The following is a 26,761-nucleotide window of genomic DNA, read 5'->3' on the forward strand; positions in this document are numbered from 1 at the left end:
AATATCGTGTGTCCTGTGGTTTCTCACAACCTAGATTCTGCTGCCTGCATCCTGCGATGTCCTTTAACACCTTTCTCCGTCGTCTGTTTTCTCTGTAAATTGGTAGCTGGATCTAGAGGTTATGGGCTAGTTTTGATTCCGACGCAGGAGGAGGCTAAAGATATCCGTTTCCACGGGGCTAGCCCAGCTGAACCAGAAAAGGCGAGGCTAAGTCACCAGCCAAGCTGCTTAGAGTGACAAAGACGCCGTTTATACGCCTAGGTCAGCCACTACAAAGCTGGTGATGGAGGAAAAGGGGCGGAGCGGGACTACGTGGGAAAAGCCCTGCCTCCGCTTTCCACGCGCGTAATAGTGACCGAAGTAAACAGCCAGAGGGGGCGGGGCTCCTGGACGGAAGTGACACAGCGAGGCAGGCGTCGGAGTTGCTATAGAGGCGGGGAGACGGACAGATTGGCTGCTCTGGGGTCGCACTTCCGGTCATCTCCTGGGGAAACGCGCATTGTGAAGGCGTCACCCGCTAGGGTCTCCGGTGACCGGGACCGCGGCAGCGGCCCGGAGGGCGGGATGTTCCGGGGTTTGAGCAGTTGGTTTGGCTTGCAGCAGCCAGAGACCGGTGACCGCCAGTCCGAGGAAGACGGGCAGCCTGAGGGAGACGGGCAGCCTAAGGGAGACACTGCACCCGAGCAGCGCTCCGAGGCGGTGGCGGAGCCGGCAGAGGGGGCGTCGCAGCAAGCCGAGGACCAGGAGCTCCTTCACCAGGCCAAAGGCCTCGGCAGTGAGTCTCCCCCGGGACCAGAGACTGTCTGGGAGTGTTCGCAACCTTCTTTTTGATACCCCTGGGGCGCGGGCCTGGCTGATCGAGGGATGTGGGGGTGGTGGGGGTGAAGGAAGGTGTGTCTTGTCGGTAGATCCTCTCAGGACGGGAGAGGTTGGTGAAGAACTGGGCAAGGCCAAAGCTTCATCCAGCAGTCAAATCCTGTGCCTGAAGTTCCTGGTGACTTGTCACTCTGTGCAAAGTGTAAACAATAGGAGCAGGGCCGCAGTAAAGCGGTGTGACCCGACGTCTTTAGGTTTGACAAGGAATCTTTTTGTTCAACTCGCCAACTTTCACCTCCACAACCTCCCACCCCCAGGATGGCAGCCGCTGGGGAGCTTGAGTTGGTTGAAAAGTGCGTTTTTGCCCTTAGGGCAGAATGTATTGTCCTAAGTAAATTGAGGAAGAGTTATTGAAGACCTCGGCTCATCTCCTTTTCAGGTGCAGTGGGACCTTTTTCCTGCCAATTTTTGTCTGTGCAAGTTTCAGTACTAGATGTTTTATGAACCATATCTCATTTCATCTGTGAAACACCCCAGTGAGTTGGGAGAACAAGCCCAGAGTTCCTTGCCCTGAGTTATACTGATAGATAGTAAGTGGTAGCGGTGGAATTTGAACCTAGGCTTGTCTAATTTCAAAGCCCGTGCTCTTTCCAGAGTTTACTGTGTAGTTAGGGAAGAGAATAGAAGTAGTAAGTAGTCTTGATGGATAAACAGGTGCTCTAGTAATTCTGATTCTGGAGAGACCATGGCCAGCTTAGTGAACGAAAGCGTCTTTGAGAAGATAGGCCCTAAAGCAGACAGCGCTACAAGTGAGAGAACTGTAGCAAAGGTAGATATTACATTTAGCAAGCATTTTTAAAGAACCTACTAAAAGTCAGGAGCGCTGGGGGAGGCTGGAGCCTGAGGAGAGAAACACATACTGGAATAAGAAAGGCTCTAACATTCAAAAAGTTTTACTTCAGGGTGGAGTACAGAAAACAGACATAACCTCAAATTGTGGCAGTACAAAATCTCAGTGCAAGGCCCCCAAACAGTGCACAAGACAAATAAAACTAAGTGCTGTGTAATAAAATCACTAAAGAGGGAATGACTATTTCCTGTGTAGAAAATTGGTTAAAAATAAGCTTGGCCTATTGGAGAGAGAGATATGAGATGAATTTGACCAGAGAAGAAAGGCCATATTAAGTAGTTGGCATAGATAAAAGTGGAGCCACATTAGGAAAAGCAAGTTATGGGGGTTTACCCAATTTCATAGCACTTAGAGAAACATTTTCATTTTTCTTCAGGGCAGTGTCAAAATTGGCTTCTTAAAACTTAGTGACGGCTGTATTGAACTTCACGTTTGTATTTAGTGATAAAGACCTCCGAATATTTTTTAATAAATGTGTATTCGATATGGATGTCTACTTGGGAACCTAACGCTGCGATCTCTCTCCTCACCAGACTTTCTTGATGTTTGGGGAAGCCAAGGTTAGATGGAAGTATCCCCTTTCCCTGCCCACACATGTATTGTGAATTTAAAGTTTCCAAATAAATGAGAGCTCTTTTGGTTCTGATATTTATGTGATTTTTAAAAAGAAGTAAAAGTTCTAGTTTATACACAAGCCTTCAGAAAGGCGAGAGATGATTGGATATTTTTTCATTTCTACATATTCATCCTAAGAGGTATGTTATCTTTAAAAAGACCCATCTAAGGGTGGCTGGTTAGCTCAGTTGGTTAGAGCGTAGTGCTGGTAGCACCAAGGTTGCTGGGCCACTGTGAGCTGCACCCTCCTTAAAAAAATAAATAAACAAATAAAAATTTAAAAAAATAATAAAAAGCCCATCTATGTTTTGAAAACTGAAATTAAACATCTCTGAGCCTGAGTTTCACTAAGTAGATTAGTTTCTTTAGCTTTTAGAAATCTACATGGAATCTTCTAGGAGCCCCATTTGTTCTGTAAACATTTGTTTAGTGCTACCCTTCAAGATTGGACCCTAAATACTTCTGGTTCATGATGTATTTATAAATTTAGGCAACTTGCCGGTTACGAGTGGTGGACACCCAGGCCTGCTTTCCACTCCCTCATCCAAAACCAAACCTTCCCATCCTTGGCCCTCCATCCTGATAACTTAGGATCACCTGCTTCAGGGGAGGGCAGTTTATGAGGGAACCCCTCCCTACCTATCTGAAGGCCTCATGCCCCAAAGTAACTTCTTGTTCACAAATTGGTTGGTTGGTTTTTGTTACAGTTGACCAAATTAGAGCTTTATCTGCACTCTTTCTTTAAAACGAAAAAAATACCTGAGCCTTTAAGAGAATTTAATATCTGAGTCACTCACACAGTTTAAATAAGTGGGAGGGTGGCCCAAGATGAGCTTTGGCTTTTTCAAAACCATCCCTAAGACCAGTCCATGCCCAGGACTGGAGGAAGGGCCACCTCCTTTTCTTTCTCCTTTGAAAAGTGCTATTAGTATTTGCAGTGGAACTGTGTTGATTAGGCCAGCCTCCTCTTTTTCTGCAGGGCAAATGTATTTCAAGTTCTAGGTGACTGTCTTGCTTAGTTTACAACTAAGAGGGCTCCAAGTTAGTGTGTACGTAGAAAAATACATGTCTGCTTTGATACAGAAGTAAAATCCCAATTCAGGTCTGATGACAAACCCAGGTTTACCATGAGGAGTGCAGACAGATGGTCAAGGGCTTGGATCCCACAGCTTATGAACAAAATACTGAAAGGAACTGGAGATTGTAGCTTGAAGAAGAAGAAACTGAGGGGCATTGCTCAAAATTCTCGCAGTTTTTTTTTTTTTTTTTTTTTTTACAGTTGTTTTATATTAAGAGGACAGATCTTAGTCTGAAAGGTGGAAATGACAAGGGAAGTGAAAAAGGGTTTCTGAATTAGAGATGGATAACTAATAATTGGCTGCCCTTAGAAGTCATGTGTTCCCCATCCCTGGAAGTGGGGATACCTGGATAGGAGGTTGAATTAGGTAACTTCTAAAGTCCCTTCCAACACGAAGATTCTAAAATTGTATGAAATATGATGGTATTTTGGAAAAATTAGCCAGCCTCTTCAGAAGAATGTTAATATTCTTATATATGCCTTGACAACCACTATCTGAATTTATTTTCCCATTCCAACAGGAAGCTTTAAACTCTGCCTTCCTCTCTTTACTTTGATGAATGTATGCGTTTTCTGACCTTTGAGAACCTTCCCACTGTCCTTTACCTTTATCATTTCATTCAATTCTGCAAGCCCTTGTCACTTGCTCATTTGACGTGAGGCTGTACGGGATTGGGGCACCAGCTTGCCACTTCGAGGCAGATAGCCTGTGTTTGAGATCCGTACACTACTTACTGTCTTTATTGTGATATCTTTTGCAACTTACAAAAAGTTCAGCTGCAAATTATAGAAAGTCCAACAAACAGAGGCTTAACGAGAAGACCTTGATTGTTTGTGTCCGGGGTCCCTAAGACCACCCCCAGGTTTGATGAGCATCCATCTAAATTGGGGTTGCTTTAGCAAGGAGGGAGGGGATAGGCTGTTGGCTGGGCAGTCGTGAGATGGGTCTGCCCCATCATAATGGACAAATCGTGTATCCTCTGCAAGCCTTAGCTTCCTGTCTGTAAACGGAGCAGATTATACCTGCTCTTCCCAGGATGGTTGTGAGACTAAAATGACATAATGAAAATGAAGATAAAATGACTGCTTTTGGTGTTCACAATCTGCCTCCTCCTTCCATAAAGTTGTGGAGGTTTACTCACTCGCAGATGTTTTACTTCCTCTTCTTCGGTGCCACCCTTTTTTGTGCCTAAGTTCCAGAAGTTGACATTGACCTCCGTTTACTTCCTGTTGACTCTGATCTTAGTCTCAGTTTTTTCCTAACCACTTAATAAAAACTGTCTTTAACCTGGTGCCAGATGATCTCTTTGGAAAATTAATAAACCACTTCTCGTCTTTATGAGCTTCTTACCTGAAAATCTCTTGTCATGCTCTCCCGCTGCCCTCTCCCTCTGACTTTGGAATCCAGGCCACTCTCTAATTACTCCTGGGAGACCTTCTCTGAGTGGCTCTGTTTTATGAATAATCTTGCTCTTCTGGTTGCCTTTGTTTGTTTGTTTGTTTAGAAATGGACATTCCTTGCGGGCCAGAACTGTGCTTTCATCTTTGTTTAGTGTGTTCAGTGTACTCCACCCCTGGAGTCATTAAAATCTGAGACTTAAGATTATTATGCTGAAAATACCAGTTTGGGTTTTTTTGTTTTCATTTTTTATAAATTTTATTGGGGAATATTGTGGGGAACAGTGTGTTTCTCAGGGCCCATCAACTCCAAGTGGTTGTCCTTCAATCTAGTTGTGGAGGGTGCAGCTCAGCTCTAAGTCCAGATGCCGTTTTCAATCTTTAGTTGCAGGGGGCGCAGCCAAACCATCCCATGGCAGGGGGAATCAAACCGGCAACCTTGTTGTTGAGAGCTCACACTCTAACCAACTGAGCCATCTGGCTGCCCCTCTGGAAGCTCAGCAGCAGCTCGTTGTCTTCAATCTAGTTGCAGAGGGCGCAGCTCACTGGCCCATGTGGGAATCGAACCACCAACCCTGTTGTTCAGAGCTCACACTCTAACCATCTGAGCTATCTGGTTGCCCCTAAAAATACCAGTTTTTAAATCACAGTCCTGCCTTAGGAAAAAATGTCGATTCTAATTCAAAACGTATTCCTGAGAAATCTTAAAGATAACCCTGCTCTGTTAGAACTTTAGATTTCTTTGTCTATCCGCAAAGAATATTTTCACAAAGTGTGGCTGTCTATCCATGTTGTCTTACCACTCTGGGCAAGTAGACTAGTCACACTCAGAGAGAAATGAAGCATCTGCCTAAAGCTCACACTTGTGTCACTCCCCATGCATCCTTTCAAAAAATACTGGTCACTCACTGGGTGAATCAGACAGCCTTGGTCACTGCCCCAGTCAGGCTGAGGCCAGGCCTTCAGTCTGAGAAGACAGATTCACTAGGTAATCGGTAGAGTGTCATGAGTATTGTTGATCGGGCAATGTGGGTGCTGAGGGAACATATATCAGAGGCACCTACTCCAGTCAAGGAGTCAGGGAACATTTCCTGAGAAGTGATACATGCGCAGAGATCCATAGACTGTGTAAACTTAGCCAGGTAAAGGGAGAGCAGATAAAAGTTTTCAAACCAAGGAATAACGTATTTGAGGCCTCCTTGGAGATCCTCAAGAATTTCTTGTGGTCATATGAATGTAGAATAGGAGAGGGGAGAGTGAGACCAGAGACAAGTAGTGTCCTCTGGTATAGTCATAATGGGGTGTTGATGTCATTGACAGATGGGTGCCACCAGACACAGTGGGGAAAAGACTGTTTAATGGTAAAGGATGTGGGAAGTGGGAGAGATGGTCATTCAGATTGGGAGCTGTACTGCTGCTCCAAGTACAAGTTGCCTGATTGTCTAAAAGTGGTATCACAGAGTGAGGATTTCATCAGGTATGCCAAGCTCCCTTTGTCATTCTTATCGGGGTTTTCTGCCTGCCTGAGTCGTTTGAGAGTTAACCACCATCACCATCCCCGCCCTTCCACCCTGCAGCACGTGCAGGTGGCAGAGGCAAGACTGCCCTTAGAATCTTTCCTGTGAGATGAGATTCAAAGGCCAGTTGCCCTGAAGCATCCCCCAGCAAGTCCAGTTTCGGGACCTACCTGAGGTCACTTCCTGCAGACCAGATTGTGCAGAGAGAGTGTGGACTTTGACATATTATCTGCATACAGGCCTTTATATTCTAGTGCAATAGAGCCTTGACACATACGTCTTTTTTTTTTTTTAATGTCTTTTTTTTTAAATTTATTTTTTAAATTTATTGGGTGACAATTGTTAGTAAAATTACACAGATGACACATACGTCTTTTCAGGTCTTTAGGAAGGTTAGTTTTGTTTTCGTTTGGTGAAGGTGAAAGTGAAACTTTGTGTCTTACGGTTTTCGTTTTGTTCTACATATTTGCTCATTATTATTAAAGAAGGATTTATATTTATATTAGGACTTGGCAAAATTTCTATTTATTAAAATCCCCCAGATTTATCATGGGATGGGTTAATCTAAGAAAGGAGGGATGTTTTTTTCTTTGAATAGGAGGAAGAGGAAGAAAATAAAGATGGGATACTGAGGGCCTAGAAAGGAGGAAAAGTATAAAGGAGCCTTGATCTTATTTGTAAAGTTGGAGGGGAGACTATTTACTGAGATAAGTTAGAACTAGAGACTGGAGAAGGGCAAGACAAGTTTGAAACAGCTACAGGGGGAGAACTGGGGAGTTTGCTAAGGGTCTTTGAAAGAGATGAATCGATGGCCCAATATGGGTGGCCAGTCCACCAAGAAAGTGGAGTACTATCAGTGCTTCTCATTTTTCGTTTTAAGTCCTGGTTAATAAGGAACATGCCCTGTGATTTAAGATTCTTGTAACAGCTCTTTCAGGGAGAAATTACAAATACAATAACCATTGTACTCGAATGGACCATAGACTCGTTTTTATTCTTTACAGACTATCTATTCAATTTTGCGACCGCTGCTACAAAAAAAATAACTGAATCAGTTGCTGAAACAGCACAAACGATAAAGAAATCAGTAGAAGAAGGGAAGATAGATGACATCATTGATAAGGTACATTTAAATTTATTTTGGTAGTAGAAATTTATGAAATTCATTAGCAGCTGTTATTGTCCCTTCTTAGGAACTTTATTAACCCAAGTAGGATATCATATTCTGATAAAAATATTAATAGTTGAGATTCTTGGTTTTTTTCTGTCTTTTTTGTGTAACAAGTGGCTGTGATATAAATTATCTGATTTAAATAACCTTGGTTTTTATTTTAATATAGTCTAAAATATATTGATACTTTTGGGTAATACTAAACTTTTCATATTGTGAGTTTAATTTTCAACTGTAACCACTTCAGAGTATATTTATACTTTTGCATTATCTGGTTAAGTTTTTAAAGTCTTAGCTCATTAGGAGCAACCCTTTTAAGACACTAAGGCATGAGTGTGTTAATTTCAATTTTTAATTTATTTTATGTTTGCATTTGCAAAGATAATTCATCATAAAGGGGGTTGTATACTTAAAATTGAAAAATGTTGACGATCCCTCTTGTGGAAAGGGGGAACTACCACTTTTTTAGCCTTTTTATGGAAGAAAATGAATAAAATATCTCAAATAGACTTCACAGATCTTGAATGTAATTCTTATCTAATAATAGATTTTTCAAGGTAATTTGACTCTTTATGTATTTTTTTGACAGACAATTATAGGAGATTTTCAGAAGGAACAGAAAAAATTTGTTGAGGAACAGCATACAAAAAAATCAGGTATGGTATAGGTTTCTTGTACACGACTTACCTGCCAAATTTTATTGAGCACCTTTTACATGCAGACACCATGATAAGGCTCTGAGAATACAAAAATGTGTAAGTAACGGCTTCCATCCGTTGGGTAGGGCAAACACTCGTGGGAAAGACAAACGCATAAACCTTTGGCGTTTAAAGGAAGAAAGGAATCGTTCCCTGCAGCTCGGATAGTGGGTGAGGTCAGCCAGTGACGGCCCCTCTGAGGAGCTGGCTCTGAAAAAGAGAGAGTAAGCTTTCATTTCTGAGTTTATGTCGCGTCCAACACAGTATCTGATATGCATATAATGGACCCTTAGCAAATGTTAGCTCCCTTTCCATTCTCTTCAAAAAACAAAAGAGTTTTCCAGGGAAGTGACAGAGGGCCATGCAAAATCATGGGGATTTGAGGAACTTAATACGTTTCTTTACTGACAAATGCTTTTTTCAATGTTTGCAGTTACAAGATCTCAACATGTCCACTTTTACTGTTTGATGGTGCTCAAACACAAAACTGGTGTCATGTCTTTGAACTTGGCAAAAGTAGGGTAAAATAATTCACTCAGTTTGAGCAGTGCTACAAATTCAAAAAGAACTGGTTAGTCCTGTGGTGAGTTTCCATCAGGCATTGTCGTTCCTACATTAACTCAAAAGTATGAAGCAGCTCTCTGGGACAAATAAACTATACAGATTAGCATAACCTAGAATGTCACGGGAAGCAGTAAAATTGACCCTGGCTCGGGGACTTGGTATAGGAGCTGGTTGGTGCCTCTGAGATAGGGATTGTGAGGGCATGGGGGTGAAAGGCTTGGAGGTGATTTCATTTCTGAGGTGCCCATTAGACAGCCAGGTGAGAGGAACATGTACCAAGGCAGGAAGGGAACGCAGGTGGCATGTTGGAAAAATTCCATTCTTCAGTCACATTTCAAATGCCCGGTAACCACATGGAGCTGGTGGCTTCCATACAGTTCCATGCACATGTGGAACATTCCCATCCTTGCAGATAGTTCCGTTGCTTGGCAGTGCTCTAAATTAAGTGAACAGGCTCCAGCAGCAATTTACTTCTGTTGGAAGCATGGAGGAGAATTCCATCTACAGATGCAGATTAGTAGTCAAGTCATGTAAAAACCATAAGAGTAGGTGAGCTCCGAGATGCAGAGTATGCCAAGCGTCAAGAGAGATGAGCAGAGATTTATGGTGTTTAGGGGAGGTGAGGAGCGGAAGGAATTGACAGTTGCTGAGTGCCTGCTAAGTGGCGGGCACTTTATATGTAACATCTCATGTAATGAATGGAAAGCTCAGCAAGGTTAAGTAATGTGCTGCAGGTCACTCAGCTGGTAAGTGATGAAACAAATCTGCCATCAAAACCAGTGCCCATTTACCCAAGGAAGAGAGAAGCAGTGGAAGCCCGGGGAGGGAGAATTTCAAGGAGAGCATGGTCTGCTGAGAGGAAAGGGATTGTAAAATGCTCCGCATTCATTTGTTCGCCTAACAGTCATAGTAACTCTGTGAAGTACTTACTGTTGTCTCCATTTTCCAGACAAGGAAACCGGCCTAGAGAGAAAAGAACTAGGAAGTGTCCACGGGGTTGGACAACCAGGAAGTTATTGGGCACTCTAAATAGAGCAGTTTTAGAGGAAGGGGGTTGTGGAGGGTGTCTTATCCTTACCAGCTCATGCCTTGCGAGGACCGCATTATCTGAGGTAAGTAGTGCTAGGAGAAGCTGACCAACGTGAAGAGACTTAAAATGGAGACAAAAATGTTATAGTAATTGATATAAGAAAAAAAGTCTTAGAGGGTCTTTACCCTAATTTTTTTAAAGTATGAAAATATGTTTATTTTATCTTATAATTAACAGAATTTGGATTATAATTGCCACCATTTTCTTGTCCAGGATGAGCCAAAGAATGAACTGGGTGTCTGTCCATCTGCCCATGTTTCCATCCATGCATGCACATCAGTTTTCTGTCAATTGGCACACAACAGGATGTTTTCTCCATCCGACTTTTGCAGCATAATAATAAAAGGGATTCTTTCTGCAAAAATATGAGGACCCTTTGCACGTATATCTTCTGTGCTGACCACCCACCTCCATAGCCTTAGCTCTGCCCTCTTGCCCTGCTCCAGGCTTGGACGGTAGAGCTGCTCTCTCTGAACACGCCGCACCCCCCCCTCCCCCGCCCACACACACACCCATCAGTGAACTCCTCCTCCTGGTCCAAGATCGGCTCCCGAGTCACCACAGAAACCCCTCGGGACTCACCTGTCCAGGTGGTTGCCATTTGTCATCTGGCATGCTAATCATGCTCAGTTGTAATCATCTCGTTTCCTTGTGAGCCCCAGAGACACAGGCTGGGTGTTAAGTGTCTTGGTATTCCCAGCACTTCCAAAGGCTCAGAGGATTTGATCCCAGCCCTGTTGTTTATTGTGCCTGATTTGCCCATTTCTTTCTGCATTTGCTTTCATTTTTGACAACCCTTTTCTCAATTTCTAGCCGCTTATCTTGCAGCCCCGTCATCACCGTTTGTCATGAGTCAAGTACAGTAACTTTTTACAAAAACTTCTATTAGGAAATAATTTCAATATACAGAAAAGTTGCAAGAATAAAAGTAGTACAGAGAACACCCATATACCCCCTATTTACTTTGTTAGTTTTCTAGCTTTAGGAAATTTAACACTGATACAATACTCACATTCTGATTTCATGAATTGACCTAGTAAGGTCCTTTATACATTTCACCCTCAACACAGCATCCAGTCTAGGGTACAGTATTGCATTTTTTGTCATGTCTTTTAGCCTCCTTTAATCTGGAACATTCCCACAGCCTTTCTTTGTCTTTTATAGCAATGTTTTTAAAGAATAACCCTCCCCCTTTTTTTGTTAAATGGACCATTCCTCATTTGGGTTTTGTCTGATATTTCCTTGGGGTTAGACTCAGATTATGCATTCTTGGCCAGAATACTACAGAAATGATGTGTCCTTCTCAGAGTATCATATTTGGAGGCCACAATGACTATCTCTTCCTCACAGGTGATATTGATTTTGAGCACCTGGTTAAGGTGTTGCCCAATATCTCCACTGCATATTTCAAGTAATTTGTTTATCAAATGCATACATGCATGAGATTCATACATTAAGTCCGGGAATTGTGATGAATAGTCATATTTGGAACTCATTAGTTAATTGCTAAAAAGGTTGTGTGGAACTTTTTCATTTTTTTCAAACCACATTTGCAGTGTAACCCTTGTAACCTGTTTTTTCTTCTTTGCTGTTAAAAACCTTTTAGAAGCAGCAGTACCCCCATGGGTTGATAGTAACGATGAAGAAACAATTCAACAACAAATTTTGGCCTTGTCAGCTGTAAGTATCTTGTGATATTCTGTATAGAAGTACTTTCTTCCTATCATGACTTTATCCTTAGCAGAATGTTTTTCTTCTATACAATTTTTTAAATATTTTGAGATATTAGGAATGTACACATCAACTTTTACTTTTTTTTTCCACTAACTTTCAAGTTGCTTCTCCTTAAGTTCTTTTTTCCTAATGGAAAAGTATAGCCTACTATACAAAATAATTCTTTCGGCCTTAAAAGAATTCTTTTATGTTATTAAGATAGATAATCTTTTGAAATATGCTATCATATAGTTTCTAGACAGCATTCTAATTCTTCTGAATGAAATGATTGTATTCTAAATTTTCTTTTTAACTGCTATATGTATTTGTTTGAAACTGAAATTGAAAGAAATAAAATTCCATATGCTGGCCCACAAAAATTTCACTTGAGACCTCAAAGGGAACATAGCAATACAAGTTAACAATTGTGTAGACCTGACAGTTCCGGAAAGCACTTTCTCACACATTATCTCTTTAGAGCCTCACCACATGTCTGTGAGGTAGGTAAGGGCTTTTATCACCATTGTACAGGTGTGGGGACAAGACTCTCAATTGTGACTCTCTCTTATCTGTGTCTGCACTGGGCTGTGAACTCCTAGCGGTCAGACACCGGCTTTGATCTCTGTTCTCAGCACTGAGCACCCTGCCTGGCCTGGGACTCAACAAATAGAGCTTTTTACTATATCAGTGGTTTTCAAGCTTTGTTTTTAACCCACTTTTTTTTTTGTTTTTAAGCAGTCATAAATGGAACCTCAGTCTAGGCAACAAACAAACATAGAGCTGGGCTGTACCTCCTTTCCATTGCCCTCCCCCAGGGCATTTTAAGGTTTTTCTTTCCATTAGTAAGCACTTTAAAGGCCGGAGCATCCATTACGAGGTCATTGTGAACACGATGTTACAGCCAAACCTGACACTGATGTCACAGCCCTGCTTGTCCCCAGAAGGGAATTCGGCAGTGAGAGTCAGTGTCGTGTGAGGGCAAACATCAGATACTCTCCAGTCAAATCCCCCCAGCTCCTGTGTCCCCCAGACTTGTTCCTCTCTATCTTCTCCATCTCAATAAGATTCCAGTTATTCAATTTTTTTCTAGCCACAAACCTAGGGGTCTTCCTTGAGTCGGGCCTTCCGTCCCCCACCCCACCCTGGTCCTGACAATGCTGTGTTCATAATGTAGTCCTAGTCTACTTCTCTACTGCCACCGCTGTGGTCCTGTGGTCCTGGTGCCATCATCTCCTGCCTGAGACATCCCAATTGTCCATTCCTTACCCTTTTCCAGTACAAGCGTATCTCAGCAGCCTGAGGGATCCACTGATGGTGTAAATCACTTTGTGTCACTCCCTGACATGGACCCTTCTAATACTCGTCTCTCATGGACTAAAATCTAAGCTCCCTCTGCTGGCTGCTGAGGCCTCCGGTTGTATACACCTCTCCTGCCTCAGGCCCCGCTGCCCTGACTGCCAGCACTCCAGCCACTGTTTCTGGTGTATAACTAGGCCCATTAGGAGGCTGTTGTAGAAACTTAGGGGAAACATTAGGGACAGTTTCAGGCTTTGAAATGTTTTACATTAGAAGGTAACAACTAAAATCCACTTAGGTTCAGGTTTGTTCTTGCTTTATTAATGTAGGAATTCTCAAAAACCAAAAATGGTTAAAATCCAACATGGGCAAGATGAGATGAAACCAGTACTTCAGTAGCAGCATACACTGCTACAATCTTTCTGGAAGAGAGTTTGGGCACTATGTATTGAAATAATTCTAGTCTTGAACCAGAAATCCCACTTCTAGGAATTTAGTCTGAAGGGATCACTTTAGAAGAGAATAAACGTTGTCTATCTGTAAAGTGATGTTACGTGCAGAGTTCTGTATAAGGAAAGATTAGAAACAATGTGCTGACTACCAACATGGGCCTGGTTAAGTACATTGTCATTCATTCAGTGTAAATGTGTCTGCTTCGGAGGTAGGAAGATGTTTATGACCCTGAGTGAAAAGGGAGTATCTTCCTATTTATGTCAAACTGTATATATGCAGACAGACATGTCCAGGAGGGGTTGTGGGGTTGTCTGTAGATGGTGGGAGTTTTGACTCTGCTTTTCTTTGGTGTTTCGAATTTTTAAAAAACAGGTGTGTATCATATTTACAAACAAAACGATGTTTGCTGTTTGATTGTTTCTACCCTATTTCTTAAAAAAAAAAAAAAATCTTAATGCTTTGAGTGGTCCACAACAGCAGGTTTTTGCCTTGGTTATATGCTCAGTCTATAGGAGAGAGGATGGTTTGGAGACATCCCTTTATATGCTAACCAGCGTGAGTCACGCTCCATCGCAGAGGAATTCAAAGCCACCCTCATTCCCTCGGAAATTGCCCTGTCCAGGGTCAGGTAACCCAGGGAATTTGACTTTGGGTCTTTTATTTTGTTTCCTTCTTGGCTAACCAAAGAGAAGTGGTCCAAATGAAACACGGACTCTCACAGATCTTCCAGGTTGGGTATCATGGGCCTGGGTGTGTTGGAGAGTCACAGCGGCGCCCTTTCAGAATTCGCACATTCTATACTGGCTGTGGGTCGCAAGCCATACAAGGGTCTTCTGTGAGGGGGATGTTTTCTCTAATAATCTTGGATTGAATTGTTTTTAAATGAAACTCCAACTTAATATACTAATGATAAAATGTTTGTATGACATTTTATCCGTGTGTTGACTACCTCTTAATGGAGTGTGGATTCTCTAACCCTTAGTTTTAAGGTATCCTAAACCTGAGTGTACAGTGTGAAGAATTCATTTAAACTTGTTATTTGTCGGATATTTTTAAAAGATAGATGGATATCTGGCAAGGCAGGGAAGTGTTGAGGGGAGCCCGTTATTTCACTTTCCTCCCCTCCCTACTGTCGGCATCCTATCATCGGAAACTTGCAGGAGTCAGAGTTCGCTGCAGTGAGCAGCTCAGAGTTTGCGTGAGAAAGCTGGAAGCACTGCTAAGTCCAGGGTGGCAGGATCTCAATGTCTTGCTGTCCCCATAGTGTTGTCACCACTGTGGCCGTGTTCATCTTGCAGAGCAAAGTGAATGTCCTAGATTAAATTGGACAGAGCCTGTGAGATGCATAGGCAGCCCGTTGAGTTTGAGGCTATGCTAGCGTCAGAGGAGCACTTGACCAGAAGGGGAGGCTTGGCATGCTGGCCCTGCCACTCGCTCTAGCACATACCTGACCTTGGACAAGCCCTTTTGCTTCCCTGACCCAGTTTCCACATCTGTTAAGTGAGGATGGAAGTGCTGGCTTCACAGTGTCATGACAGAGAAGCTGGGATGTAGAGTGGGGGCCCAGACTGTAACACCAGCACTCAGCGAATGTTTGTTAATGAACCAACACTGAGCCCTTCCCCAGCCTGGCCACGCTCTGCAGAGAAGCCACACCATGTCTCTGTCAGTCACCCTGGCATTGCCTGGCCCTTGGTCCAGGGACTGACCCGTGGAGCTTCGCAGAGATTTGTCAGGCAGAGCCTGGGCCTTCGTGTGCTCTCAAGAAGTGTGGGACAAAAGTGTGGCCCGTGCACACTTGAGAAATGAGCAGGGCTGTGCATCTGCCTTTCCCACTATGGCCACCATGGTTAGCTGACTTGAACTTTGGGTTAGAATGTTTCTAAGTTTATTTACACTCATTTTCACATATCTAACGGTGCCCACTGAAACAAACGTGTTCGTATGATTTCAAAATGTATAATTTCAACTCATTCATGATTTTATGTCCCAGCCTCCCAAGATGCTCTCTCCAATTGAGACTTAAAAATACATGATAGGTGTTGTGGCTGTTCGCTCAAGGGTTGTGAAAGCATTCACGAGGCCAGTAGAAATACAGAAGAAAGATTTATTAAAATAAGAGGAGGGTGGGCAGGGCAGAGTCTGCTGGAGAGTACTGCCCCGAGTCTTTGTTTTATCTGAAGTTTTGTATTTTCTAACCAGCATGTAAATTGCTTTGGCCTGTAAGGGAATCTTCTGTTATGTTTGCCTTTGTCTGTTGGGGTGGGGGAAGGTTCAGTTAAACTGGTTATCACAACCTTTGCATATATTATGTAAATTTAGGTTGGCGCTAGGAGTGGATCCCATACAGATGTGAAAACCTCGCCTAAATCACAGGGCCAGGTCTGTAAGGCCCAAGTAAATAGAACCATTGAAACTAGATTAAATTGTCCTAGATTAAATTGTAAATGTATAGTAAACAGAGTCATTAAGGCTTGGTGGAAAGGAGGCAAAGAAAGAAAAGAAAGCTTTCAAGAAGTCCCAAGCTAAATTACACTTGTTTAATCGAATTAAACCAGAGGTCCAAATCTCAAAATAGAAGATTTAGTGCCACCATTACAGTCCCCCTGTCTTATCAAGAGGGTTGGTCGTTTTCTGCTCATTCTCTGCTCTCTTAAGCGGACAGGTTAATGATAGCTTATTGGACTTCGGGCTGAAGTCTCTGGGAGAATTCAGCATTTGTCAAATCAATGATGCATTATTACATATTAATTGCATTTATGGTTTTCCCCCTTTTCATCAAAGGACAAGAGGAATTTCCTTCGTGACCCTCCGGCTGGTGTGCAGTTTCATTTTGACTTTGATCAGATGTACCCCGTTGCCCTGGTCATGCTCCAAGAGGATGAACTGCTGAGCAGGATGAGATTTGCCCTTGTTCCGAAACTGTAAGCACCGTGTTCTCGAGCTGGAGTGGCACCGCTCATGAAATGTATATTTGCATTTTCTAATGGCCTTGGTCATGTGCACCGTATCAGGGAAGAATCTTGGAATGGGGGCCAGAACACACTCTGCTCTGTGGCCCTTCAGCACCACACACACACACACACACACACACACACACACACACACACACACACCACCCACCAAAGAATGGAAACCAGGAGTGGACTTTCGGGAAGTTTGGAGTAGGGCTGAGATGTCCTCTTTTATCCCTGGTTAGAAGGTAGGACGCATTTTCCTGCAAAAACAGATGTGCTGGTGTCTTCCAGAATACAGTTAAGGTCTCCCAGGCCCATCAGGTCCGGCTACTCCAGCTCTGCCCTCCAGCAGCAGTGTTCTTGTTCTCTTCCCCACCCACCTGCTGCTTTTCCTCTGCCCTAAGGCTCTCTCTCTCCCCTCCCAGAATCCCTGCCTGTCCTTTGAGTTCCAGCACAAGCATAATGTCTTCTGTTTCTGGGACAATCATCAGTTGTAGGCCCCCTTCCCTTCCCCTCTGCTACCACAGGCTCTTCCTCACCTTTCCTAATTCCAATCTCTTGTTTTGCATCTCGCATTTTTAGAGTCAGCCATCTTTCTCATTCTGTGAGTGTTTTTGTTTCTAACCCTCTGTTCTTATTATATGGGTGCAGTGTCACTGTTCTCTGAGGACATGAAGTATAGTTTTCTTGAGATAACTCTTTTTTCTCTGCTCTTTTCTCTGAATCTTTGTGTTCACTTTCGGCTGTCTTTTGTGTTGTAGGATTTCTTTATCCATCCTTTGGGTGACGGTGCCATGCTGAAAGGTGTTTGGGGTTGTGTGTTCCCACAGGCCTTCTGGGCCTGGTGGCTTCCCCAAGGGGACTCCTTAGCCTCCTGCCTGGCCACAGGCAGAATAATAGGGACAGCCTGGCCCCTGGGGCTTCCATGCAACGTTACACCCCCATTCTCAGCTGTGCCAGCTGTCCTTGAGTGTGGAGTAGCTTAGCTCATAGTGAACCCTCAATCTCTGCCCAGTGGGAACAGTCCCTGGCCGGAAGGGGCAGCCTGGGAATTGGAGCCATCTCACCGCTCCTTTAGGGCCTGTCCACCGTTCCTCCTATTGAACCCAGACTTAGAACAACAGTTGTATAGAATCTTTTCTTTATTTTTTTTCTTTTTAGTGAAACTCTTGTCTCCACGATTATTAACATATTGGTCATTAATTACTATTATGCTTACCAAACCCTGGGAGTTGACTTTTGAACAGTTCATATGTATGTATGTATCTGTTTGAAGCTCTTTCACCTCAGAATTTGAGGTTGTACCTGTTCTGAAGAGGCAGCCTTTTTCTGAGAGAAGAGCAGCAAAGCTCTGGGGATTAGGTGGGCTTCGTACCTAAAGGCTCCATCAGCGTGAAGAACATTGGAATCACCCTGGGCCAAGCCGCAGGCTCTCTGCCGACACTCTCGGGACTGTCCAGAGGCCCTGAGGCGTCATGACATGGGGCCTGGGTTGTCGTCCATAGTTTTGGTTTTGGACAATCTGGGACTCCCTCTCACTGCTGACAGTAATTGTAGAGTTTTTTAAAGCTTGGGAGAATTGGTATTTGGCAAATAATATTTTGGATTTGTCGCTAAGTAAGCTGCCCATTGAGTCATATAAGTCTAGTTTCCTACTGCAAATTCTGTTAGGGATGCTTTAGAAATTAGGGTTATTATTTTTATAGGTCTTTATGTATTAGAAATGCTTACTGAAATATTTTTGGATGAAAAGTTATTTTATCTGGTATTGCCTTCAAATATTCCAACCCCCACCCACAGCAAAGCGTGGGGGGTGGGGGTGAGGCGTAGATACAACCTGACTGACAAAATGCTGATAATTATTGAAGTTAGGTCACGGGTACATGGAGGTTCTTTGTTGTAGTCTCTCCACTGTTGTTGAAATTTCCATAACAAAACAAAACAAAATGGAGCCGTAACAAAAATATAAGACTTCTGGACTCTTCCTTCTGACATACAGAAGTGCATCTTTGATCATTTGAGACACTTGTTCTTAACAGAAGCCATCCTTAACTGGGAACGATTTAGAAAAGAAAACACTCAGTCTGTATTTCAAAATGCCTTTTAGTGTGTTAGCACTTGCCTATGACGGCAGTGCTGCCAGGAGACAGGGCCCTGCTGGGCCATCACAGATACCCCCTGAGGCCTTCACTCCGACAATTGCTAAACCACAGTCCTTTCCAGTCCTGGACTGGGACATATGCTCTTCGCATGCTAATGCCTTCAAATAGTCCATGATAGCACAAGCAGTCAGATTAATGTTGGAGAGTTGCTACGTTCAGTGGATTCTTTCTTTATTATAGGGCTTCTCAGAACGTTTAGTATGGCATGTGCCTTGTGACGCTCTGCAGAGGGTAACTGAATATTTCTGCAGTGTGCCTGTGACCACTTCCTCGTACGTCAAGAGGGAGAGACTGGAAAAGAAGACAATCCAGATGTTTGTTTTTATGGAGAACAAACATTGCCCATGATCCACTGTAGTTGGATAGTACACAATTTCATTTTGTTCATTCTATAGAGCTCAGAATTAAAAGTGACCTTGAAAATATTCAGGCCGCTCACTACCTCATGGGAAGGCTAAGCTCGGTTTTGTGTAGCTGTGATGTGATGGTTTAAGGCCCTTGAACTTATCCGGGTAAAAGCCCCGGTTCCTGCATTTGTTCCCCAGGTGTCTTAGTCTCTGTGCCCCCTCACCCTCCGAGTTATTACCCTCTGAAAGTGAGTTCCCCGAAGTGGATATGACACGTTGCCTGATTGCAGAAGAGCACGCCATAGTGTGTCTTGTGTCATTTTAAATGCAGCCTACGATTTCATTAGCTCTTCCAGCAGCTGCAGCATACTGATATGTGCTGTGCTGAACTTGTGTTCGGCTGTGAACCCTTACTGACCGCTGTTAAGCCCGGTCTCCCTCCTTCCAAAAGACATTATGAGGAAAAGAGAGTTGTGAGGCCACATAAGTTTGGGAAATGCTGCTTTGGGCACATGGTAAGAACTGAACAAGTAAGAGGTCATTATTCCTGTGATCATCTATGTGGGCAGACCACTTGTCTTATTCAGCCTTTAGCCCCCAGCACCTAGCACAGGGCCTGGTGCATGTGGCGCCAGTAAATGTTGGGATTAATGAATGAAAGATGGCTGCATCTAGCAGCATATCGGCTTGTTACGTGGCCTAGTTTGTGGAAATAATCTTGCATTTTGCCTCTGGCACTTAAAAAGCTAGCTTCCTGGCCCAGCTTCCCCACTCACAGATGTGACAACCCCGTGTTCTGATGTCCTATCTAAGGCAAGCCCTGTCCTATTCACAAGCCTGGGTCTCTGTTTTCTCTTAGTTGTCACTGATTTTCTCCTATTCCTCCCAAGTCTTTCTGTCATGTTTTCTTCCTCGATTCCCCCCGCCCGCCCCCCAAGAACCTGCCTTTCTTCTAGTAAACCAGGAGGTAGAGAAACCTTCCCAACTACTCTTTTGTCATTTCTACTAGCAAAGCATTTTTAGAACATAAAATGAAGGACTCCTCAGGCAAAAAAAAAACCCCACCGTAAATAGCCTGCGGGTCACCAAAGCTGTTCCTTGGCTGTCCTTGGTTTCTGTGTGTGTGACAGGGGTGGGAGGGTCGGGTGCATTCTGTTTTTGCGGAGTCTTCTTTTGTCTTCTACCCTCGATATTTTTATTGAATTGCTCTGAGGTGAGCATAGTTATCAATGTTGTTGTTGTTATTATTATTATTATTATTTTGGAACAATCACAAACTTATAGAAAGGTGAGAAGTACAGTCTAAAGAACTTTTTTTTCTGAGCCATTTGGGACCTGATGCCCCACCATTCCTGATTGCTTTACTGTGTATTTCCTATAAACAAGGATTCTCCTGCACAACCATGATGTAACCATCTGAACCAGGAAACTCGCTTCTGCACTTTATTGCGATCTAATTCTCAGCCCCTATTCAGGTTTGTCCTTTGGTCCCAATAACATCCTTTTTAGCAAAAGGATCCAGTTCAGACTCGCATGTCACATTATCACCCATCTCTCACTTCATTGCCGATTCTTACAGATTGCTAGTTAGTTGCAAGCTGCCAAACATTTCCTTTCATAAGGAACAACGCCCACAATCCTTTCTTCTCACTGCTTGAAAGCGCTTAATTGTTCGGTAAACAGCAAATAATTGGTGGAGTCCTGGCTGTGCTTCCAGTCTCCCAGGTTGATCATGCTGCTTTCACAGCAGCAGCCTCTTTTCCTCTGCTGAGGGCAGTGTTGGCATCATTAAAATATCCAGAAATGCTGAGGCTTCATGGGTGTTCTGCAAGTTTGCTTTGGCTGCTGTGGAGATAACTGTTCTTTTTATCCTGTTACTCAGTTCGAAAGCAAATGAGAATCTTTTGAGCCTCACTTGGATTTGCAAATGCCCCTAAAAATCTTCTATTCCAATCTCCACTGCAACATATAACCCCTGCGTGCATTTGTGTGCATGTGTGCTCAAATGTGTTATTTGTCTTTAAAAGCGTGAAGGAAGAAGTGTTTTGGAGGAACTACTTTTACCGAGTCTCCCTGATTAAGCAGTCGGCCCAGCTCACAGCCCTGGCCGCCCAGCAGCAGGCCGTCAGAAAAGAGGGGAAGAGCCATGGCGGAGAGGATGCATCGCCACTGACAGGTACATTCAGAGAACACTGTGAAAATAACGAGTTACTTTAAAAACAGTCTTAGAGACTCCCATGAGCTTGTCATCTTGTATGTACCAGGAATGTCATCATTAAATGGAAAATTCTTTTCTTTCCAGAGGATATATTCTTTCTGCTCTTGTTGCCTTCTCTCTGATCCCACCACATGTCTTTGCCAAGCTCTCCTTTACTTTGCTATCTTTTTCTCATTCTTGTTTTTTTATTTCTTCCATTTATTTCTCCCTCGATCACCAGCCATCTTCCCATCTCTTTCCTTGCCCTTTACCATGTGACTTTTTTTTACCTCTGTCCTCCACTGAATCAGTCTACCCCTTTTCTTTCTTTCTCAGTCTTCCATTCAACCTGATGTTCCCCCACTGCTATAGTCTAGAGCAGAACTAAGCTCCATTCCACTCCAAGTTACAAATATCCAGCTCGGAGCTAGACGCCATTAACTTGCACATTTGACTCTTTCTTATTGTGACAGTTTACCCCTGGTTGTTGGGGAAAGTGTTTTATAATTATCAGCAATGATTTAATATCTAAGAATAATTAAAATAAATGTATTTTGTGTCATATTTGTGTACTCTTTACAACTGGAGACTTTTTTGTTCATGGAATTTCATGGAAATAATTCATGCAAAGCAGTGTGTCCAACGGCACAGACCACTAATGAAGTTGTTCTACACAGTAAAATTTTGCATTTTGCATATAGATAGTAACATGAGTCCCAAGTGTCTATCATTGTTTAGTATTTCGTTTTATTAATTTTATTGGAAAATACCATCTTACCAAATACCACCTGTATAGCAAAATGGGCTTAAGACCGGGTTCAGTAAAGACTGTACACCTGGTAAGGTTAATAAGATACAAAGGCAGCCCAAGCATTTGTGATTTTCCGCATTTGTGACAAAAGGAAAACTTGGTAAATAACTTAATTCTCATTACCTAAAAGAAAGAACAGAACTATTTGTCAATGGATTTTGCTAACACTAAAGTCAAAATTATTTCCTGCTGGAAATTTTATGTAAGGGGCATCAGATGTGATGATATATTAAAAATATCCGTAATAAAAGAAAGAGGTTGAGAGGGTTTCACCTGGCTATTTCTTGTACTGACTTAAAAGCTGAAAGCATAACATTTTAAAAGCTTATTTCTGTAAATTACTTAGTATCATCATACTTGTGGATATTTTAGTTGTTATTATTATATGTATTCAGAATTGAATCGAGCAATTATTGTCTCTTTTATTCTCACTTCTTAGAGGCAGTACGGCCCAAAACGCCACCTGTTGTAATCAAATCTCAGCTTAAAACTCAAGAGGTAATACAGTTTTATGTTGTACTTAATAGTTGATATCTGGAAATGAAGTCACTCTGTGTTAACTACCTGAGATACCATTTCAAATGACTTATGAATACGGGTCTTATTTGTTCTGAAGAAGCGGGGTCTGGTACTTGAATAGTTAAGGACCTACAGCTGAGACGTGAGGTGATTCCCTGGCATAAATCATTCTACAAGTGCTCATCGGGAATTGGGCAGAATGATTGGCATGATCCAAACCATGAGTGAACATAATAGATTCAGGAGGTAACTCATTTAGTTACCAACCAACTGTGCAGGTTAGAAGGTGGGAGAGCGGTGATCATTTGACCAGCAGAAGAAGGAAATGAAAATGATGCTGGATTAAATTGTGAGATGACCGCAAATGAGCTCTAGCACAAAACTGTCGCTGAGAAAACCATTTCCAGAGCTCGTTTGTTGCATTTCAGGATGAAGAGGAGATCTCTACCAGCCCAGTTGTTTCTGAGTTTGTCAGTGACGCCTTCGATGCCTGTAACTTAAATCAGGAGGATCTGAGGAAGGAAATGGAGCAGCTGGTGCTCGACAAAAAGGAGGAGACTGTACTAGAAGGTACAAAAAAACCCACAACCATCCTATTCCCCAGTTCTGAAGTTGATTGTAGAAAATCGTTATTCTGAAGCTGATATATAGAAATACGTTGTCACTTGCATCGAATTGCTTCTCGGGCTGCGTTGGTGGTATAGTGGGGAGCATAGCTGCCTTCCAGAATTGCTTCTCTGTCCCCCACTAGAAGGTGGATTCTAGCACACATGACCAGATCTCATGCCCCTCTGCTCTAGGTACGCACAGCAGCATAGAGAAACGCAGACCCAGAGAGGGTAAGTGATGCCGCCAAGGCCTCTCAGTCCCGAGGACAGGGGCCCAGGAACTGGGGAGAAAGCAAGCGCATCTTTTACGTGGAGACACTGCCCCCTGGCGCTCTGCTTTAAAAGTTGGTTTCCTCCTTGGGTTTATGCTTGTAGCTAGAAGATTCTTTTCCCAGCTGCTGTGTGCTTCAGGAGCATTGCTTCTGGGAAGGCGCATGCTGCCTCTAAAAAAATGGTTTAGGGAAAACGTTGCTTTCTTTGGCTCATCAGGACAAATGACTGGCTTTCAAATGAAGGTGTTTCCTGAAGCCTTCTGAGACTTACAGTTCAGGGAGCCACCTGTTCCCACAGGTTGTGCAGAGAGCACCGGTGGGAAAACTATCCAGCCTCTCAGAGGCTAGCTCCCTACTGCTCTGGCGAGCTGTTCTTTCCCTGAATTCCTGCCCTAGTTGTAACTGGGGCCACTTCATATTCTTTTCTATAGTAGTTGTAAGTTCCTCAAGGGTAGTTGTCCCCCAGAGTACCTAACATGGAGCCTGGCACGTAGTAAGTGCCTAATAAATGTATCTGAAATTGTTTGGTTGCTATGCAACACACTGTCTTTTCCCTTGAGGTCACTGCTGCAAAAAATTAAAAGATTTGGTTTTTGTTTTCTCTATAGCTACTAAATTTGTCTATTTTTAAAAGATGAAAATGTATTTTAGCTTAACTTTTTAAATAGCCGGTTTGTTTTGTTTCCTCCCTATTTTATAACCCTGCATAGCAGATGCCTTATCCTGTAGAAACATATGCACATATGTACACACACACACACAGGTATAGTGAGTGTCCAAGCAGAAAGTTGCTGCTCTAAATCGCAACACAGAAGACCAGTGTGATAGAGCTCAGATGGAGCCCAATGTGAGGGGCCAGCCTTCAGCAAGAGACCGCCTGACATCTGGTGCTGGTGTCTCTTGCCACTCTAGGGACACTACTGCTAAAGTGGGACTGTGGAGCCTGTAGATCTGGTTCCATCTGTTTATCCATCACTGTCAAGCTGTGTGATCTTGGGCAAGTCCCTTAACCTCTGTCAGCCTCCATTTCCCCATTTGTACAATGTGTATAATAGTGGTGTCTAGTCCATGGATTGTTCTAAGGGGGAAAAACAAGAGTGATAGGTAGAGAGTGGTTAGCACAGTACCTGGCTCAGTAAGTGCTCAAGAAACATTAGCTGTTAACCACTAACAATCATCATCATTGTTAGTGGTAAAAACTAATTTGCAACCAAATATTCATTATCAATTATCCATATAAATTGAAGGAAAAGAGAGGCCTAGGTGAAGTGAAATAACACCCCAAATTTACTGACAACATCTGATATCTTTGGTTCTACATTTAACAAATTTATCCTTCTAATCATGTTTCTCTTGGTCACTGTTAAAATTTGCTCCGTTTTTCTGATCTCACACAGTGAGGAAGCCTGAGACGTTAAAAATTACTGTGGCTCAGACTTACATAGGTAGTTATAGTTGAGAAAATTGTTAAAGCCAGCATGATGAATTCAGAATCTTTTCCTTCTCATTTATTTCTTTTAGAGGATTCTGCAGATTGGGAAAAAGAACTACAACAAGAACTTCAAGAATACGAAGTGGTGACAGAATCAGAGAAACGAGATGAAAACTGGGATAAGGAAATAGAGAAGATGCTGCAGGAGGAAAATTAGCTGTTTCCCGAAATATAAGAATAATCCTTAACATTCTGTAACTGACATTAAATTCTAGATGGCAACACTCACTGAATCAGAAGGCACAAAAGTATAACTTTATGAAATTCAAAATTATTCCTTTTTCAACTTGAAACTTGCCTCTTTTAAAAAAAGTATATGAGATAGTTATTGTAGTAATCAAAAAGGGATGTTTTATGTAATATTTCTTTAATATAAATCCAGTTAGAGATGTACTATAGTCAGTATGTATATCCTACCTTCAGAAACATAAGTAAAATCTTAGAGTTGTTTTCCGTGAGGTCAAAAATATATTCTTCAGCTGTGGTTTTCTAAACATTTGTACTTCATGTTGCATTTTCATTGATAATTATGTTAACGCACTTAATGATTGACAGCTATCAAAATGACCAAATTGTACCAAAGAACTTAAGAGGAAGCACTTTTAGAACTTTTTTCTTGGTATTTTCTAAAATTCCATCTGGAAGCCAAAAAATAAAATAATTATGTCGATTTGAATGGTATAAACATCACACGATTTTACATTAAGAAAGACTGTGCAAAAATATTTTTCTCGGGGGCCTTTTCTTTCTTTCTTGTTTGTTCTTCATTGTGCCACATTTAATAATATTGTTTTCCTAAATTTCAAGTATAGTTTCAAGTATAGTATAATACTGTTTTCCTAAATTACAATGGCAGAATCTCCTTATACTCAAAAGTGGGAAGTCTTACACAAAGTGGGACATCTCAGTTTGTAATTTTTGAAACGTTAAACCAGAGCTTTTATACTTGTACTAAAATCATGGTTTTTGTAGAAAGCAGGGCCTCTCGTCCTTTTTGTATTAATGACCATCAGAAGCCTGTTCACCTTAAAATCTCTTGTTGCTTAAATCATCACCACATATGTGTTTTGGCTTTGCTTGTCTTAATTAAACTGTCAGTCTTTATAAAATTGTGTTCCTCTGCATACAACTTATAGAACTTCATAGTTATATTCTGCTAAACTATTAGGCCCATATTCCCAGAAGATGGTTGTTTTAAAAGAACGGGGTAGCTTAACATCTGAGGTATTTGCTTCCCGAACTTTTCATATTTTTCAAGGAGCCTTTATTTCATAAAGGGGAATAGAATTAAAACAATTCTTTATAAGAAAAATGTACATATTTTTATTCTTGACCCCATAAAAATTAGTCTGTGGTCGTTTAGCAAAGGTGTAGTCAACGAGAGAAGTGAATATAGGTCCAAGCGTTTGCTACTGTTTTGTTTGTAGTTTGGGATACGCACATGTAAAAGCCAGACTGTCTCAGCTTGGATCACTTGAGTCGTAGCAATAAACTCATGTATTTTATGAAACCACTGCCCCCATTATCAAGAGATTTCCACTGTGCTTCCACAGTTGCTGATTGTTGAGTTTGGGTTCAGTCAGAGGTGATAACTGGCAACTTCTGAAGTAATCCTATTTAGAGAGAAAGGTTTGGTTTCAAAGAGTTTGCTGGAGGGAAAGAAACATTAAATGTTTTTAAGTAGCTAAAAATCCTAGGTGTAAGCAGATCAGAATATGACAGTGTTTGGCTCTTAGTATATGCACTAAAATTTTTACTGATGAATGTTGAATAAATACAAAAGAAAGCTTTCAGAGAAAATTGAAAACCTAAAATCATAATAGAAATATGTTACTGTTGTTACTGTAAATTTTACATGATAATCATTGTATTTAAAAACAACCCAATTGGGGGTGACCCGTTAGCTCAGTTGGTTAGAGCGTGGTGCTGGTAGCACCAGGGTTGCCAGTTCAATCCCCGCATAGGCCACCGTGAGCTGCGCCCTCTTTAGAAACAAAACAAAACAAAACAACCTAATTGTGCATTGCCATGTAAAAATAAAAGAATTAAATAAAACTTTATACACAGCATAAAAATA

General features: G+C 42.2%; 2 protein-coding genes across 2 annotated transcripts in view; one reads left to right on the top strand and one right to left on the bottom strand.

The window, feature by feature from the left end:
• Window positions 1-49, bottom strand: part of CTPS2 (CTP synthase 2) — a 101,235-nt gene extending 101,186 nt beyond the window's left edge. Inside the window, exon 1 of the mRNA XM_074324097.2 lies at window positions 31-49. The gene's annotated coding sequence lies outside the window, so the exon portion shown is untranslated. The remainder of the gene's footprint in view (window positions 1-30) is intronic.
• A 375-nt stretch (window positions 50-424) lies between these two features.
• SYAP1 (synapse associated protein 1) lies at window positions 425-26,761 on the top strand. The gene is made up of 9 exons (XM_019746297.3): window positions 425-775; window positions 7,339-7,457; window positions 8,095-8,161; window positions 11,464-11,537; window positions 16,104-16,243; window positions 20,813-20,961; window positions 22,233-22,291; window positions 22,741-22,882; window positions 24,714-26,761. The coding sequence occupies exons 1-9, from the start codon at window positions 565-567 to the stop codon at window positions 24,839-24,841; spliced, it is 1,089 nt and encodes a 362-aa protein (XP_019601856.3). The 5' UTR covers window positions 425-564; the 3' UTR covers window positions 24,842-26,761.

Source organism: Rhinolophus sinicus, chromosome 18 (genome assembly GCF_057876585.1).
Source record: "Rhinolophus sinicus isolate RSI-liver-muscle chromosome 18, RSI-T2T, whole genome shotgun sequence".
In the NCBI taxonomy this organism is placed as follows: Eukaryota; Metazoa; Chordata; class Mammalia; order Chiroptera; family Rhinolophidae; genus Rhinolophus; species Rhinolophus sinicus.